Raw genomic sequence first — 15,750 nt, forward strand, 5'->3', positions numbered from 1 at the left:
TCCCGCTCTGTGTCCCACCGGCCCGCTCTGTGTCCCGCCGCTCTGTGTCCCGCCGCTCTGTGTCCCGCTCTGTGTCCCGCTCTGTGTCCCGCTCTGTGTCCCGCCGCTCTGTGTCCCGCCGCTCTGTGTCCCGCCGCTCTGTGACCCGCTCTGTGTCCCACTCTGTGTCCCGCTTTGTGTCCCGCTCTGTGTCCCGCCGCTCTGTGTCCCGCTGTGTGTCCCGCTCTGTGTCCCGCTGTGTGTCCCGCTCTGTGTCCCGCTTTGTGTCCCGCTCTGTGTCCCGCTGTGTGTCCCGCTGTGTGTCCCGCTGTGTGTCCCGCTCTGTGTCCCGCTGTGTGTCCCGCTCTGTGTCCCGCTCTGTGTCCCGCTGTGTGTCCCGCTGTGTGTCCCGCTGTGTGTCCCGCTCTGTGTCCCGCTGTGTGTCCCGCTGTGTGTCCCGCTGTGTGTCCCGCTGTGTGTGTACAGTAGGTGTCAATGAAAGAACACTGTCAGTTTCTCACACAGGTCTCGGCCCTAATGCATGAGTTATTGAGACATTCCTGTGGTAGACTTCTTACATTTCCCATCAGCCCCACTCCCTCTTTACTCACAAACAAACACGCATGGACACAGTCATGTGAACACGCACACAAACACATGCTTTTGTTGTCAGGGCCAGAGCAGCTCAGTCCCAGACACACAGACACAGGGCCAGAGCAGCTCAGTCCCAGACACACAGACACAGGGCCAGAGCAGCTCAGTCCCAGACACACAGACACAGGGCCAGAGCAGCTCAGTCCCAGACACACAGACACAGGGCCAGAGCAGCTCAGTCCCAGACACACAGACACAGGGCCAGAGCAGCTCAGTCCCAGACACACAGACACAGGGCCAGAGCAGCTCAGTCCCAGACACACAGACACAGGGCCAGAGCAGCTCAGTCCCAGACACACAGACACAGGGCCAGAGCAGCTCAGTCCCAGACACACAGACACAGGGCCAGAGCAGCTCAGTCCCAGACACACAGACACAGTGCCGGAGCAGCTCAGTCCCAGACACACAGACACAGGGCCAGAGCAGCTCAGTCCCAGACACACAGACACAGGGCCAGAGCAGCTCAGTCCCAGACACACAGACACAGTGCCAGAGCAGCTCAGTCCCAGACACACAGACACACGGCCAGAACAGCTCAGTCCCAGACACACAGACACAGGGCCAGAGCAGCTCTTCCCAGACACACAGACACAGGGCCAGAGCACCCCTAGACTGCCAACAACTCTATACTCTCCCTCTCTGACCCTTGAACTGGTTTACTCTGATGACACACACACACTTCAGAGAAGATATCCTGGCGGGCACCCAGCGTTGTTCTTACAAAGGCATGCCTTGTCTACGCATCAGAGAGTAAAAGAGAAATGGTGGATGATTGGCTGTCACACTTTATCTTCATCTGCCTTCATCACAAGACACATTTTTGGTGACTAGAATTTTTTGGGACCAAAACAAACAGTGCTGGACTTGCTCCCATGGTAAACAGTTGAGAGCTTATGACCAGTTACGAGACAGTAGTAGTGGGTGCTACACTAACATCAGCTGGCCCCATATCGCGTGTGGTTGTGAGGAGGGACGTCCACAGTCTGTGATCATGGAGAGAAGAAGAGGCCCAGAGGGTTTTAAAAATCTGGACACAGTCATTCTTCAATATTCTTCCTCTGCCGGAGAGTGAGAGAGTGAGGAGTGGGGGGGGGGGGGGAGAGAGTGGAGTGAGTGAGAGGAGAGAGAGAGAGAGAGAGAGAGGGAGAGGAGAGGAGAGAGAGAGGAGAGAGAGAGAGAGAGAGAGAGAGAGAGAGAGAGAGAGAAATGTCTGCATGTTCTACAAGTGTTCTGGGTTCTCTTGGATTCGTATGGTTCCTTTGAAGCCTCTTCCAGTTGTTCTGCTCCCTTTTGCAGAGCATCGGATCTGAGAGACAGTGCAGAGCAGATTGAAAAGGCACACAGTGGTATGTGTGGATTTCTTTGGGGATTCAAAGTTTAGCTTGAACTGATCTCTTTAAGAATATTGCTCCCTGTGTTAACAGGTCAGACAGTCAGTCAGTCAGTCAGAAAGTCAGTCAGTCAGACAGCCTTATGGCCCCTTGGTGGCTGACTGAAAGGATAACGTCCTCCTCTCTAAACCTATCATCTACATAGACAGGAAGTGACACGTGTCCTTTTCTCCCATATTGTGTTACCCGCAGAGTTCGTGGGTTTAAGAGGAATTCATGATGTTTTTTTGGTGGGAGGAATAGAGAGTTTGAGAAATTGAGGGGTAGAGAAGAAGAGCAAGAAAGAGTGGAAATGGTGGTCTGTTATCAAAGCCCCAGGGCATCTAGGTTTCATAAGGCTTTTGTTAGTGTTCTATCATTGTCGCGTGGCCCCAGTCTGGCCCTATGAGGGTACAGGGGCCCACTCAAAGCTTATGAATGGTTTATGAAGCTAATATGTCATGTTCCTGACAGATCTCTGTGTTGTGCTGTGACCTGACTGTACACCAGGTGTCCCAGTATAATTAACCCCACAGAACCCCAGACAGGACCAGGGCTGGGTGAGAGACTGTAGTCTTTAATAGTTGGCATGTGAAATGCAACCCAACACTTCCTGCAACCTTAGTGATATCGTAATACACACACACCACACACACACACACACACACACACACACACACACACACACACACACACACACACACACACACACACACACACACACACACACACACACACGCCTCACCCTACCACTCCCTCTCTGTTTTTGTGGGTACATTAAGTCATGTTTTATGTGTATAAGGGGGGAGGAACACAGTGGAACACAGTGGAACACAGGCAAATGTCATGTGAGTCGCAGCGCCGACTTTGTTGATAAGTGTGAAAACGAGGACTGCAGGGATCTGGCTAAGAGTGGGTCCAGAATGGAAACATACAGTGCATTCGGAAAGTATTCAGACCCCTTCCCTTTTTCCACATTTTGTTACATTACAGTCTTATTCTAAAATTGATTAAATAAAACATTTTCCTCATCAATCTACACACAATACAACATAATGAGGAAGCAAAAACAGGTTTTAGAATTTTTAGCAAATTTATTATAAGTTAAAAACAGAAATACTTTATATGCATAAATATTCAGACCCTTTGCTATGAGACTCGAAATTGAGCTCAGGTGCATCCTGTTTCCATTGATCATCCTTAAGGTGTTTCTACAACTTGATTGGAGTCCACCTGTGGTAAATTCAATTGATTGGACATGATTTAGAAAGGTACATATCTGTCTATATAAGCTCCGACAGTTGACAGAGAAAAAAAACAAGCCATGAGGTCAAGGGAATTGTCCGTAGAGATCCGAGACAGGATTGTATCGAGGCACAGATCTGAGAGTGTACCAAAAAATGTCTGCAGCATTGAAGGTCCCCAAGAACACAGTGGACTGCATCATTCTTAAACGGAAGAAGTTTGGAACCACCAAGACTCTTCCGAGAGCTGGCCATCTGGCCAAACTGAGCAATCCGGGGAGAAGGGCCTTTGTCAGGGAGGTGACCAAGAAACCAATGGTCACTCTGACAGAGCTCCAGAGTTCCACTGTGGAGATGGGAGAACCTTCCAGAAGGACAACCATCTGTGCAGCACTCCACCAATCAGGCCTTTATGTCCAGATGGAATCCCCTCAGTAAAAGGCACATGACAGCCCGCTTGGAGTTTGCCAAAAGGCACCTAAAGACTATGAGAAACAAGATTCTCTGGTGTGATGAAACCAAGATTGAACCCTTTGGCCTGAATGCCAAGCGTCACGTCTGGAGGAAACCAGGCACCATCCCTACTGTGAAGCATGGTGGTGGCAGCATCATGCTGTGGGGATCTTTTTCAGTGGCAGGGACTGGTAGACTAGTCAGGATCGAGGGAAAGATGAACGGAGCAAAGTAAAGAGAGATCCTTGATAAAAAAAACTGCTCCAGAGCGCTCAGGACCTCAGACTGGAGGTTTACCTTCCAACAGGACAATGACCCTAAGCACACAGCAAAGACAATGCAGGAGTGGCTTCGGGAGAAGTCTCTGAATGTGGCCTAGCCAGAGCCCGGACTTGAACCCCATCGAACATCTCTGGAAAAAACTGAAAATAGCTGTGCAGTGATGCTCCCCATCCAACCTGACAGAGCTTGAGAGGATCTGCAGAGAAGAATGGAAGAAACTCCCCAAATACAGGTGTGCCAAGCTTGTCGCGTCATACCCAAGAAGACTCCAGGTTGTAATCTCTGTCAAAGGTGCTTCAACAAAGGACTGAGTAAAGGGTCGGAATATGTAAATGTAATGTTTGCAAAAATGTCTAAAAACCTGTTTTTGCGTTTTCCGTATGGGGTATTGTGTGTAGATTGATGAGGGAAAAAACAATTTCATTAATTTTAGAATAAGGCTGTAACGTAACAAAATGTGGAAAAAGTCAAGGGGTCTGAATACTTTCTGAATGCACTGCATAGTGTCCTACTCCCACTACACACACTCTATCCTTCCTGCTTCCCTGCATGGAGGAAGAAATTATTCCAAAGACTGTTATAGTTCTAATTGATGGGAGAAGTGCAAGAATGAACAGTACTTTGCTAAATTGTGTGTGTGTGTGTGTGTGTGTGTGTGTGTGTGTGTGTGTGTGTGTGTGTGTGTGTGTGTGTGTGTGTGTGTGTGTGTGTGTGTGTGTGTGTGTGCGTGCGTGCGCCTCTCAGTGTGGGTCTTTTCAAATCCATTCACCCTAGCTTTTACCCCCTTTTATCCCAGACCCAGGCTACCCTTCTGGGCATTGAAAACCACAAGGCCTGGGCCTCTGGTTCTCTCTCTCTCTGGGTCTCTCTGGCTTAGCTAACCTTTTACTGCAGTGGGCTATAGGGTCACTGGTAGTCTTAAACAAATCTACTTTGAAACAAAGTATACACCTCACACACATGGCTTAAAAAAAAGAAGACACCTGTACCAAATCAAATCAAACTTTATTTGTCACATGCGCCGCCGAATACAACAAGTGTAGACCTTACCGTGAAATGCTTACTTACAAGCCCTTAAACAACAGTGCAGTTCAAGAAAGTGTTAAGAAAATATTTACCAAATAAACAAGTAAAAAATTATAAAAAGTAACACTATAAAATAACAATAATGAGGCTATATACAGGGGGTACCGGTACTGAGTCAGTGTGCGGGGGTACAGGTTAGAGGTAACTTGTACATGTAGGTAGGGGAGAAGTGACTATGCATAGATAATAAACAGCGAGTAGCAGCTGTGTAAAAACAAAGGGGGGGAGGGGGGGGGGGGGTGTCAACGTAAATAGTCCGGGTGGCCATTTGATTAGTTGTTCAGCAGTCTTATGGCTTGGGGGTAGAAGCTGTTAAGGAGCCTTTTGGTCCCAGACTTGGCGCTCCGGTACCGCTTGCCCGTGCGGTAGCAGAGAAAACAGTCTATGACTTGGGTGACTGGAGTCTCTGACAATATTTAGGGCCTTCCTCTGACACGACTGGTATATAGGTCCTGGATGGCAGGAAGCTTGGCCCCAGTGATGTACTGGGCCGTACGCACTACCCTCTGTAGCGCCTTACCTGTCAGATGCCGAGCAGTTGCCATACCAGGTGGTGATGCAACCGGTCAGGACGCTCTCGATGGTGCAGCAGTAGAACTTTTTAAGGATCTGGTAACCCATGACAAATCTTTTCAGTCTCCTGAGGGGGAAAAGGTGTTGTCATGCCCTCTTCACTACTGTCTTGGTGTGTTTGGACCATGATAGTTAGTTGGTGATGTGGACACTAAGGAACTTGAAACTCCCTGTTCGGCCCGCCTTTTCCTGTAGTCCACGATCAGCTCCTTTGTCTTGCTCACATTGAGGGAGAGGTTGTTGTCCTGGCACTGTGTCTCTGACCTCCTCCATGTCAGATATAGAGTTGAAATGTATTCAATTTTGAGTTTGCAGCCCAATATTACACTTTATATACATCACAGAAGACTGAAATATAACAAAACTGTTTGACATAGAAACACCAGATTTGAGGTGGGGTTCTTTAAATCATGTTTATTATGAATATTAATAACATTCCACCCATGAAGCCAAAAAGGGCGCTTTTGGCCAATGACTACAGGAAAGGGTTACCCTCTGTGGTGAGGCGTCTAGGCTCCAGCTGTTAACTTGACAAATTGCCCTTTTCCAAGTAAACTGAGGACATTCTCACCTATCAGCATGTAGGCCACAGTGAAATAAACCAACATCACACAAGACCTCCTGCTCTTTTTATTAATGTCTACACTCTCTTCACCTGTTTCAACTCAGAGAAATGGGTCTGGGTTTTCATGTGTGGGTGTCGTGTGTGTGTGGGTGTGGGTGTGTCTTGTGTATGTGGGTGTGCGAGCGTGCGTGCCTGCTTGTGTGTGTGAATGGATTTGAGTGTGTGTGTGTGTCTTTCATGTGTTTTTGAGTGTTGTGTCGGCCAGGCCTCGTTGCTGTCAATAAAGCTTACGTCAGCTGACATGACATGGATTTGACTCTTGGGTTTGTAGCAGAGAGAGAGAAAAGACTGGGTGACTTCACTCCTTTATGGGTTTTTAATCTCTCTTTCTTTTTTAATTTGGTCTCAGTGGGCCTCCTTCGTTCAGCCCACTGGTTAATCAGAGAGGTGGTTTAGTGTTTCACTGCTCTGCTCCAGTGGCTCCTGCCTTTGGACACTTTCTTTTTTCGTTTTCATACAGGCGGTGGGTCAGAAGGGAGAGAAGATGGTGGGATTGGGATGTTTGTAGCATGGCCAACATAATGTGGCTAGCGGAGGAGACCAAAGGTTACCCTTGTTTCAGTATATTGGTCTGCATTACTAAACAGTCATCATTCTGGTCAGAGAATAATACCATTGACCTCCCACCAAAATGTTGTTCTTGAGATACCCTACATATTCCACTGAGAAGGAAACAGATGAGCTAATACCTGCTAACAGGAAGCTGAATGTCTTATTTAGGCTGTCAGAGAGTGGTTTGAAGACAGTGTCCGTTTACTTTTTTTGGTTTGTTTAAAAAAGTATCTTTATTTAAGATGTTAACATTTTACAATCATAAATAGTTCAAATAAATACATAAATACTTTCACATCAATTAATTTGAGTTCCTAATTACATAACCTGATTTAGAAATGTAATTAGGGGGTGGTGCAGGGAGATCTACATCCCGTTTAACTAAGTGGCCAGAGATCAAACATATTAATAGTGCCCATGGAAGTTTCTGGACTTCATCTTATTTCTTCTTTTTAGTTCCTTTTTGATTTGTTAAAATAAAATATAAAATAGTGTTCAAACCAAAAAGTTATTTTATAGTCATAATGCAGCTTGTCTTCCAAATTTTACTGTTTACCACCATAATTCTTTAGTAACGCTAACCATCAAAGTAGTATGAGTTCCTTAAGAGACAAGAAGACTTGGTGAAGGCTTCCCCCTAGTGAGCGTAATGTAGAATTGCACTTTTCATTCAATCCCATTATTCTTGCAGAAAAGTAGGCGTCAACCTGTCACATTGGAGGCTGCTGAGGGGAGGACGGCTCATGGCTGGAATGGCGCGAATGGAATGGCATCAAACCATGTGTTTCATGTATTTGATACCATTCCACATATTCCGCTCCAGCCGTTACCACGAGCCCATCCTCCCCAATTAAGGTGCCGCCAACTTCCTGTGCAACCTGAATGTGATTGTCTGTTTTTCTGATGGGCTGTCTCTTCGGTCTCCCTCCTGTCCAGGACATCAATGTGTGCATCCTGGAGAATTACCCAGAATGCTCCAACCCCAGACTCTTCTACATCATCCCATATTTCTGTGGACAGCACCCGCAGTGCAGGTAATAAGACCTGTGTTGCAGGGAATCAGGCTCGACATTTGGTATTAGATACACTTTATCCTGACTGGTATTAATATTTTTGCAAAAGGCAATGTTTATTAAAGTATTATTGGTTATAATTCCCTCTGGGTTGGTTGATATTTTCCTCTGACTGTGCCTGTTGTTCTGTGTGTTTCAGGGAGCCGGGACAATGGGCACTGGAGAGGGCCAAACAGAATGTTCTAGAGAACTTCCTTATCGTGGGGATCCTAGAGGAGCTGGAAGATGTCCTGCTTCTTCTAGAGAGACTGTTACCTCACTACTTTACTGACGTACTCAACATCTACAAGAGCCCAGGTAGGCCTACACACCAGTGTTTCCGCTGAAGTTATTTAACTGCCCTTTGTGCAGGCTATGTAACCATCTACCACGTTGTTGTCCTTATAAACTGGGGATTTCACTCGCGCAACACCTGTTTCCACGGTGGTGTTGTAGCCTCTACCCATATCAGTGGAGCAACTTTCACTGGGGACAGCTCCACATTCTGAAATAGCATTTTTCAGTTTTATCATTGGAATGTGCTACAAAACGAGGCAATGGTGTGCTTTAGGACCATACGGACGCCTCCGAGCGGTAGACTGTTTGGAGTGTTTATCCGACTGAATCAAAATAATAAAAAATTATTATAGTTATGTCCCCCCCACTTCTAAAACCAAAGTTGCGCCCCTGCCCATATCATAACCTTTCTTTTTATTTATCTGGTTAGGCCTAAATTAGTCATTTTAGCGTGAGCTAGGCTATATATATGGAAAGTAAACTTGGTAACATGTCGTATTCTCACGTGGAGAGGGAGCATAAATTCTGCGTGTGGACAAATTAGAATGTTTTATCACCACACAAATAAGAGACGGTGTGCGTAGCTGGTAGCCTTATGTCTGCCTCGCCGCTCAAAGAATGGAATCTGAACACAATGCTACACAGCAAGCTCCTGGGTTTTTAAAAACGCTATTATATTGATTAAAAAAGATTCCGAACCGCAATGTAATTGTTCTGAACCACTAGCCGACCTAAGCGTTGAAAGAATGTTTTAATTTTACCCGCTAGCTGATTTTTTTGCAGCTCACCTGCTACTCAACTAATGATTAGCCCAATAGGGTAAATGCAGATAGGTATCCCCATTCTTCAGCCTATTTATTTCTAGCCACTATGCTGTATGGGCTACAGGTAATAATGTTTATTGTTAATAGCATACTTGATAATAGCATACTTAAAGTAATAGCATACTTTAAAATAATTCAAACAAATAATTCTACCAATATTATTTGGCTCATTTCTGGAGGTGGAAATTATATTTTAGATGGTGTGTTTTTTTCATTCATTTTGAAGTAGTGTGTCCTGAGCATCTCTGTCCTGCTACATAGAAATTATCCAGGGTGGGGTCCGTAACCTTTTCCCGCCAATGCCACACATTTTTCCAGAGGAAACACTGGTACATACACAACCACACCCTGGCATGTACAATACCAGTCAAAAGTTTGGACACACATACTCATTCAAGGGTTTTTCTTTATTTTGTATTATTTTCTACATTGTAGAATAATAGTGAAGACATCAAAACTATGGAATCATGTAGTAACCCAAAGTGTTAAACAAATCTAAATATATTTTATTTGAGATTCTTCAAATAGGCACCCTTTGCCTTGATTACATCTTTGCACACTCTTGGCATTCTCTCAACCAGCTTCGTGAGGTAGTCACCTGGAATGAATTTCAATTAACAGGTGTGCCTTGTTAAAAGTTAATTTGTGGTATTTCTTTCCTTCTTAATGCGTTTGAGCCAATCAGTTGTGTTATGACAAGGTAAGGGTGGTATACAGAAGATAGCCCAATTTGGTAAAATAACAAGTCCATATTATGGCAAGAACAGCTCAAATAAGCAAAGAGAAACGACAGTCCATCATTACTTTAAGACATGAAGGTCAGTCAATTCAGAAAATGTCAAAACCATCAAGCGCTATGATGAAACTAGCTCTCATGAGGACCGCCACAGGAAAGGAAGAACCAGAGTTACCTCTGCTGCAGAGGATAAGTTCATTAGAGTTACTAACCTCAGAAATTGCAGCCCAAATAAATGCTTCACAAAGTTCAAGTAACAGACACATCTCAACATCAACTGTTCAGAGGAGACTGTGTGAATCAGGCCTTCATGGTTGAATTGCTGTAAAGAAACCACTACTAAAGGACAGTAATAATACAATAATAAGAAGAGACTTGCTTGGGCCAAGAAACACGAGCAATGGACATTAGATAGGTGGAAATCTGTCCTTTGGTCTGATTTGTCCAAATTTTAGATTTTTGGTTCTAACCGTTGTGCCTTTGTGAGACGCAGAGTAGGTGAACGGATGATCCCTGCATGTGTGGTTCCCACCGTGAAGCATGGAGGAGGAGGTATGATGGTGTGGGGGTGCTTTGCTGGTGACACTTTCAGTGATTTATTTAGAAATTAAGGCACACTTTTTATTGAAGTGTATTTAATTTTGTGGGGTTTTACCCTTTTTCTCCCCAATTTCATGGTATCCAATTGGTAGTTTTAGTCCTGTCCCATCGCTGCAACTCCCGTATATACTCGGGAGAGGCAAATGTCGAGAGCCGTGTGTCCTCCTAAACACAACCCAGCCAAGCCGCACTGTTTCTTGACACAACGCCCGCTTAACCCGGAAGCCAGCCACATCAATGTGTCGGAAGAAACACAGTACACCTGGCGACCGTGTTAGCGTGCATTGCTCCCGGCCCGCCACAGAAGTCGCTAGTGCGCGATGGGACAGGAACATCCCTGCTGGCCAAACCCTCTCCTAACCCGGACGACGCTGGGCCAATTGTGCGCCGCCCCATGGGTCTCCCGGTTGCGGCTGGCTGCGACAGAGCCTGGACTCGAACCCAGAATCTCTAGCGGCACAGCCCTAGACCACTGCACCACTCGTGAGGCTCAAGGCACACTTAACCAGCATGGCTACCACAACATTCTGCAGTGATACGCCATCCCATCTGGTTTGCGCATAGTGGACTATCATTTGTTTTTCAACAGTACAATGACCCAACACACCTCCAGGCTGTGTAAGGGCTATTTGACCAAGAAGGGGAATGATGGAATGCTGCATCAGATGACCTGGCCTAGACAATCCCCCGACCTCAACCTTAATTGAGATGGTTTGGGATGAGTCGGACTGCAAAGTGAAGGAAAAGCTGCCAACAAGTGCTCAGCATATGTGGGAACTCCTTCAAGACTGTTGGGAAAGCATTCCAGGTGAAGCTGGTTGAGAGAATGCCAAGAGTGTGCAAAGCTGTCATCAAGGCAAAGGGTGGCTATTTGAAGAATCTCAAATATAAAATATATTTTGATTTGTTTAACACTTTTTTGGTTACTACATGATTCAATCAAATGTATTTATAAAGCCCTTCTTACATCAGCTGATATATCAAAGTGCTGTACAGAAACCCAGCCTAAAACCCCAAACAGCAAGCAATGCAGGTGTAGAAGCACGGTGGCAAGGAAAAACTCCCTAGAAAGGCCAGAACCTAGGAAGAAACCTAGAGTGTTAGTGTTGTTTCATAGTTTTGATGTCTTCTCTATTATTCTACAATATAGAAAATAGTAAAAATAATGAAAACCCTTGAATGAGTAGGCGTGTCCAAACTTTTGAATGGGACTGTATATGCATATTACACTCCATTGAAATGATTCACCTTTAAAGGAATATTTCACTCCAAAAACAAACTTTGTCAGAAGTTTATTTTCATACCTCAAAAGTGGTCTACAGTAGGTCTAACTCTCCTTTTGATGGATGACAATATGTATTTTCTTCACATTTTAGCCATACATGAATAACTTCCTGGTCTGTTTCTCTGTCTCCGCAGACTACAGGAAGATGGGGAACATGACTGGTACGGTGCGTAAACACACGCCCACTCTGGAGGCCCTTCAGGTTCTGTACCACCGCATGCGCTACGAGTACAACTTCTACAACTTCATCCGAGACCAGTTCCACTTGATGAAGAAGAAGATTGGCCTCAAGTCGGTCTCCCGACCACCTTCCCACCAGGCCTCCTTCCTAAGAGACCTCTCCCTCCGAACCCCAGAGCCCCTGGATGAAGACGAGGAGCTGGAGACCGACCTGGAGGACGCCAACAGCTGGTTGGTCCAGCCCTGACCAATGCCGTGGTGACTGAGGACTTTACTTGCGTCTGGTTGGCTGGAGGTGGCATGATAAAGGGGCGGGGGATTTGCCCTGTCTGTCAGCATTCCCAGGAGGACGATTGGTTGGGGGTGTGTGGATCCTGATGCCTGTGTTTTTATGGGCTACATATTCCGTTTATCTCGGACTCTCTACTCACCGCTGAGGACCTTGGGAGTGGGCTCTGACTCTCTGCTACCACTGAGGACCTTGGAAGTGGTCTCGGACTCTCTGCTCACCGCTGAGGACCTTAGGAGTGGGCTCTGACTCTCTGCTACCACTGAGGACCTTGGAAGTGGTCTCGGACTCTCTGCTCACCGCTGAGGACCTTGGGAGCGGGCTCGGACTCTCTGCTCACCACTGAGGACCTTGAGAGTGGACTCGGAATCTCTGCTCACCACTGAGGACCTTCGTTGTGGGCAGATGGATGGATGGATGGATGGATGGATGGATGGATGGATGGATGGATGGATGAACCGCCATATTTAAAGATTGACTAGAATAATGGGTGGGGGGGTTACTTAAAAAAACTCACTTTGCTTGGTTTAAGGTTTTATTTTTGTTTTGTTGGTTTGAGGCCATCCTGTTTGGGGTATCTCCGGGTGAGATAAGACAAAAGGGATTTGGACCTATGAACTCATTAAGAAACATTTTAAATGTTGAGGGGAGGGCTGCATCTTAGGATCAGGAAAAATTCAAAGACACCAACGTAGGTGCAGGGATGATGGGGGGAAGGAGCGTGTTGAGGTGTGAGAGAGCAGGGACGAGACGGGATGATGAAATTGGAGGGGTTGTGTGTAACAGGTCTACTTTTAGTGCTTGACCACTCTGTCTCTCCCTGTCACTCCCAGCCTCCTTTTCTCTCCCTTCCTTTTCCCCTTATTTTCTCTCTCTCCCTCACTCTCTGCCTGTTTTAAGGGCCCTTGTTTTCAAAGTGTGATTCAAAGTGCCAAACCGTCAAATGGTGTGTCATAGTCATAAACCTCTCTAAGTGCCAAACCTAACCAAGTGGGGTCAGACACCTGTTCCTGGAAACCCTGTTTGGGAGGAGCCTCTGCTCACAGTGGGAGGGGGCGGGGGTGACTTGGTTTAGCCCAAATGTGATAGTGTCTATGCATAACAGAATCAGTTTACTTTGTTTAATAGATGTCGATATGACGAGAGGGTCAAATGGCAGGAAGAGCACCCAACTATGAATTCAAAGAATTCCAACTGTGTGTCTACGATTGAATTTGACAACAACATTTGTCAAACTGAAAATGTATGAAGAAAGGTTGAATATTTTAGTACATAACTTGGGAAATTTTAAGAAATGTATGATGTCGGTTGGTGGAAATGTATGTTTTTCCTCAAATGTTGACATCTCCATTGGACAGACCATTGATGTTTGACATCCTTCAACAACAACAAAAAATCGAATAAAAAGATTATTTCAAAGACAAAGCTGAAGGATGAAACATTTTAATCCAACGCTTTACCTGAACTCACCAAATGAAATGACAATGTGTTCACAGTCTGCACTTAGTCTTATTTGAGGTTGTTCAACCTTGGCTTGTTGGTTACTGTAATGTCTAAATCCACAACTTTGTTTTTAAACTCTCCCCTGACTCTCAGTGCTACAGTATTTCATAGAGCAGCCATGGTGCTGCACTTTGGCCATTTACTGATAACTCAACACCCAGAGAAGAAAATAGCCACAACCACCTATATTACCTGGCAGTCATACCTATAGTTGCGGTCAACTATATTGGCACCCTCACTATTTCTTCTAAAATAAGTAGATTTGGAGAAATAAAAAAATCACGTGTATCTGTTTGATTTACAACTGCACAGGACGAAGAAGAAAGAAAAAATCCAAACTGAAATTAAGATTTTTCACTTCAAAGTCAAAAATGGCCTTGACTAAGTTATTCACAATTCAAATTAATTTGGTTCTAATTCCGGTTTACTGTGTAATTTATCTCACCTGTGGAAAGTTCCAGGTGCCTACAGGGTAAAAAAAGCAATTCAACCAGTTTTTAATGCTCCATTGCACTCAATTAAAAAAGGGCAAGGGTGCTAATATATCTGACCACATCTGTAAGCCATAGTCATTGTACTGTCATTGCCTTCAGCGTGGATTTTCTTTTTGAAATTGTAATTTATTATTATGTATCCATTTTCATTCCAGAAAGGATTCTCAGGAAAAAAAAAAGGTTTCTTACAACGTTGAAATAAGTTGTACTATCAAGCTATTCATAATATCTAAAGATGAGTAAAATATCCCCAATAAAATTCTATGAACATCTTAAAGAAATGGTTGAACTGTTTTACAATAAATGGAATCCATTCATTTCAATCTCCTCAGACAGTTTTCTAAATAAAAACCTAACAATTGCAGGTGCTGTCTGTGTTTCCTCACAATTATTTTTTATACAATAAAGCAGTGCATGCCTGTTGTTTTCCAATCCAAGAGAATACATGAATTGTACATTTACCCACCTAGCTCTGGATCCATGAAAGAAATGCAGTCTGTTATGTGCTAACAACCTGATAAACAAGTACTAGGTTATTCATGTGTAAATGCTGTTTCAGTTCCACCTGATGAACAAGAACATTGGCCTCAAGTGTCTCCCGACCCCCTGGACACCAGGCCTCCTTCCTAAGAGAGAAAGCCCCAGTCCACAACACCCCAGGAAGAGGACAACCAAGACGCCAACAGCTGGTTTGTTACCACAGAAATAGATCATTCAACCATTGAGCAATGATCAAATCTGGCTGGAAGGGAAGGTTTATGTCAGAACACTATCAGTTTCCATTGAGACTGACTGACGATAACAGCCATTGTCGCCGTTGTGGAGTTGGAAGCTTACTCCTCCACCAGACGTCATTTGGGGGGAAAGTCTGTTCTCCATCTGCTCCTCTCTGTCCTCTCTCATACGTCACCCGGAAACCGATAAGTGTTCGAAGGGATGTCCATTCGTTTAATAGGCGAATGGAAGCATGTCCTCCCCTCCTTGATTGCCACTTTTCATTTAGGATAGTCATGTGTATCCTACCGGAGTCCTTCACGTAAGAGTTTTCAAACCCCCTTTGAATCAGCTTTTGTTTTGTCGGAGGAGGAAAGCATGCTCACATTTAAAATGAATATGCTACTTATCATTTTATCTATAAAATGTGTTACGAACTGGCTCGTAGCCTGTAGCAAAGAGGGAGACAATGCGGAGATAAGGAAATAAAAAAACGTACAGTACCGACCAAAAGTTTGGACACCTACTCATCCAAGGGTTTTTCTTTATTTTTACTATTTTATACATTGTAGAATAATAATGAAGACATCAAAACTATGAAATAACACATATGGAATCATGTAGTAACCAAAAAATCTAAATATATTTTATATTCTTAATTCAAAAGGCACTGGCACATCTGAGCAATCTTTTTTGCAGGTGCATGGTAACAGTTGAACAAGATGAAGGAAAAATGAAACCGCACACTGCTCTTGATAATATCACTAGTCTTCAGTAAGCTTACGTATCGGCCTCATGGCTTCGTCAGAGCTTTTGTGATTCTTTTTTAATTAGCAGTCTTATGTAGACCTAACCCCACCCACATCCGTTCCACGCATCGAAAGGGGTTGGAGGCGAAGGAAAAAAAAACAAATAATAAGTGCTACCATATATAACAATATGCATTTCATAAATATTC

The 15,750-nt window shown here is 44.7% G+C and overlaps 1 protein-coding gene across 1 annotated transcript in view; it reads left to right on the forward strand.

Moving 5' to 3' along the window:
- The window catches only part of LOC106607986 (uronyl 2-sulfotransferase), a 128,852-nt gene extending 114,410 nt beyond the window's left edge, over positions 1–14,442 (forward strand). Inside the window, exons 6-8 of the mRNA XM_014205533.3 lie at positions 7,755–7,852; positions 8,031–8,188; positions 11,747–14,442. Of these exons, the coding sequence (XP_014061008.1) occupies positions 7,755–7,852; positions 8,031–8,188; positions 11,747–12,039 (549 nt within the window). The 3' untranslated portion in view covers positions 12,040–14,442. The remainder of the gene's footprint in view (positions 1–7,754; positions 7,853–8,030; positions 8,189–11,746) is intronic.
- Positions 14,443–15,750: the final 1,308 nt, after the last annotated feature.

This window comes from Salmo salar, chromosome 06, assembly GCF_965601325.2.
Source record: "Salmo salar chromosome 06, fSalSal1, whole genome shotgun sequence".
Lineage (NCBI taxonomy): Eukaryota > Metazoa > Chordata > Actinopteri > Salmoniformes > Salmonidae > Salmo > Salmo salar.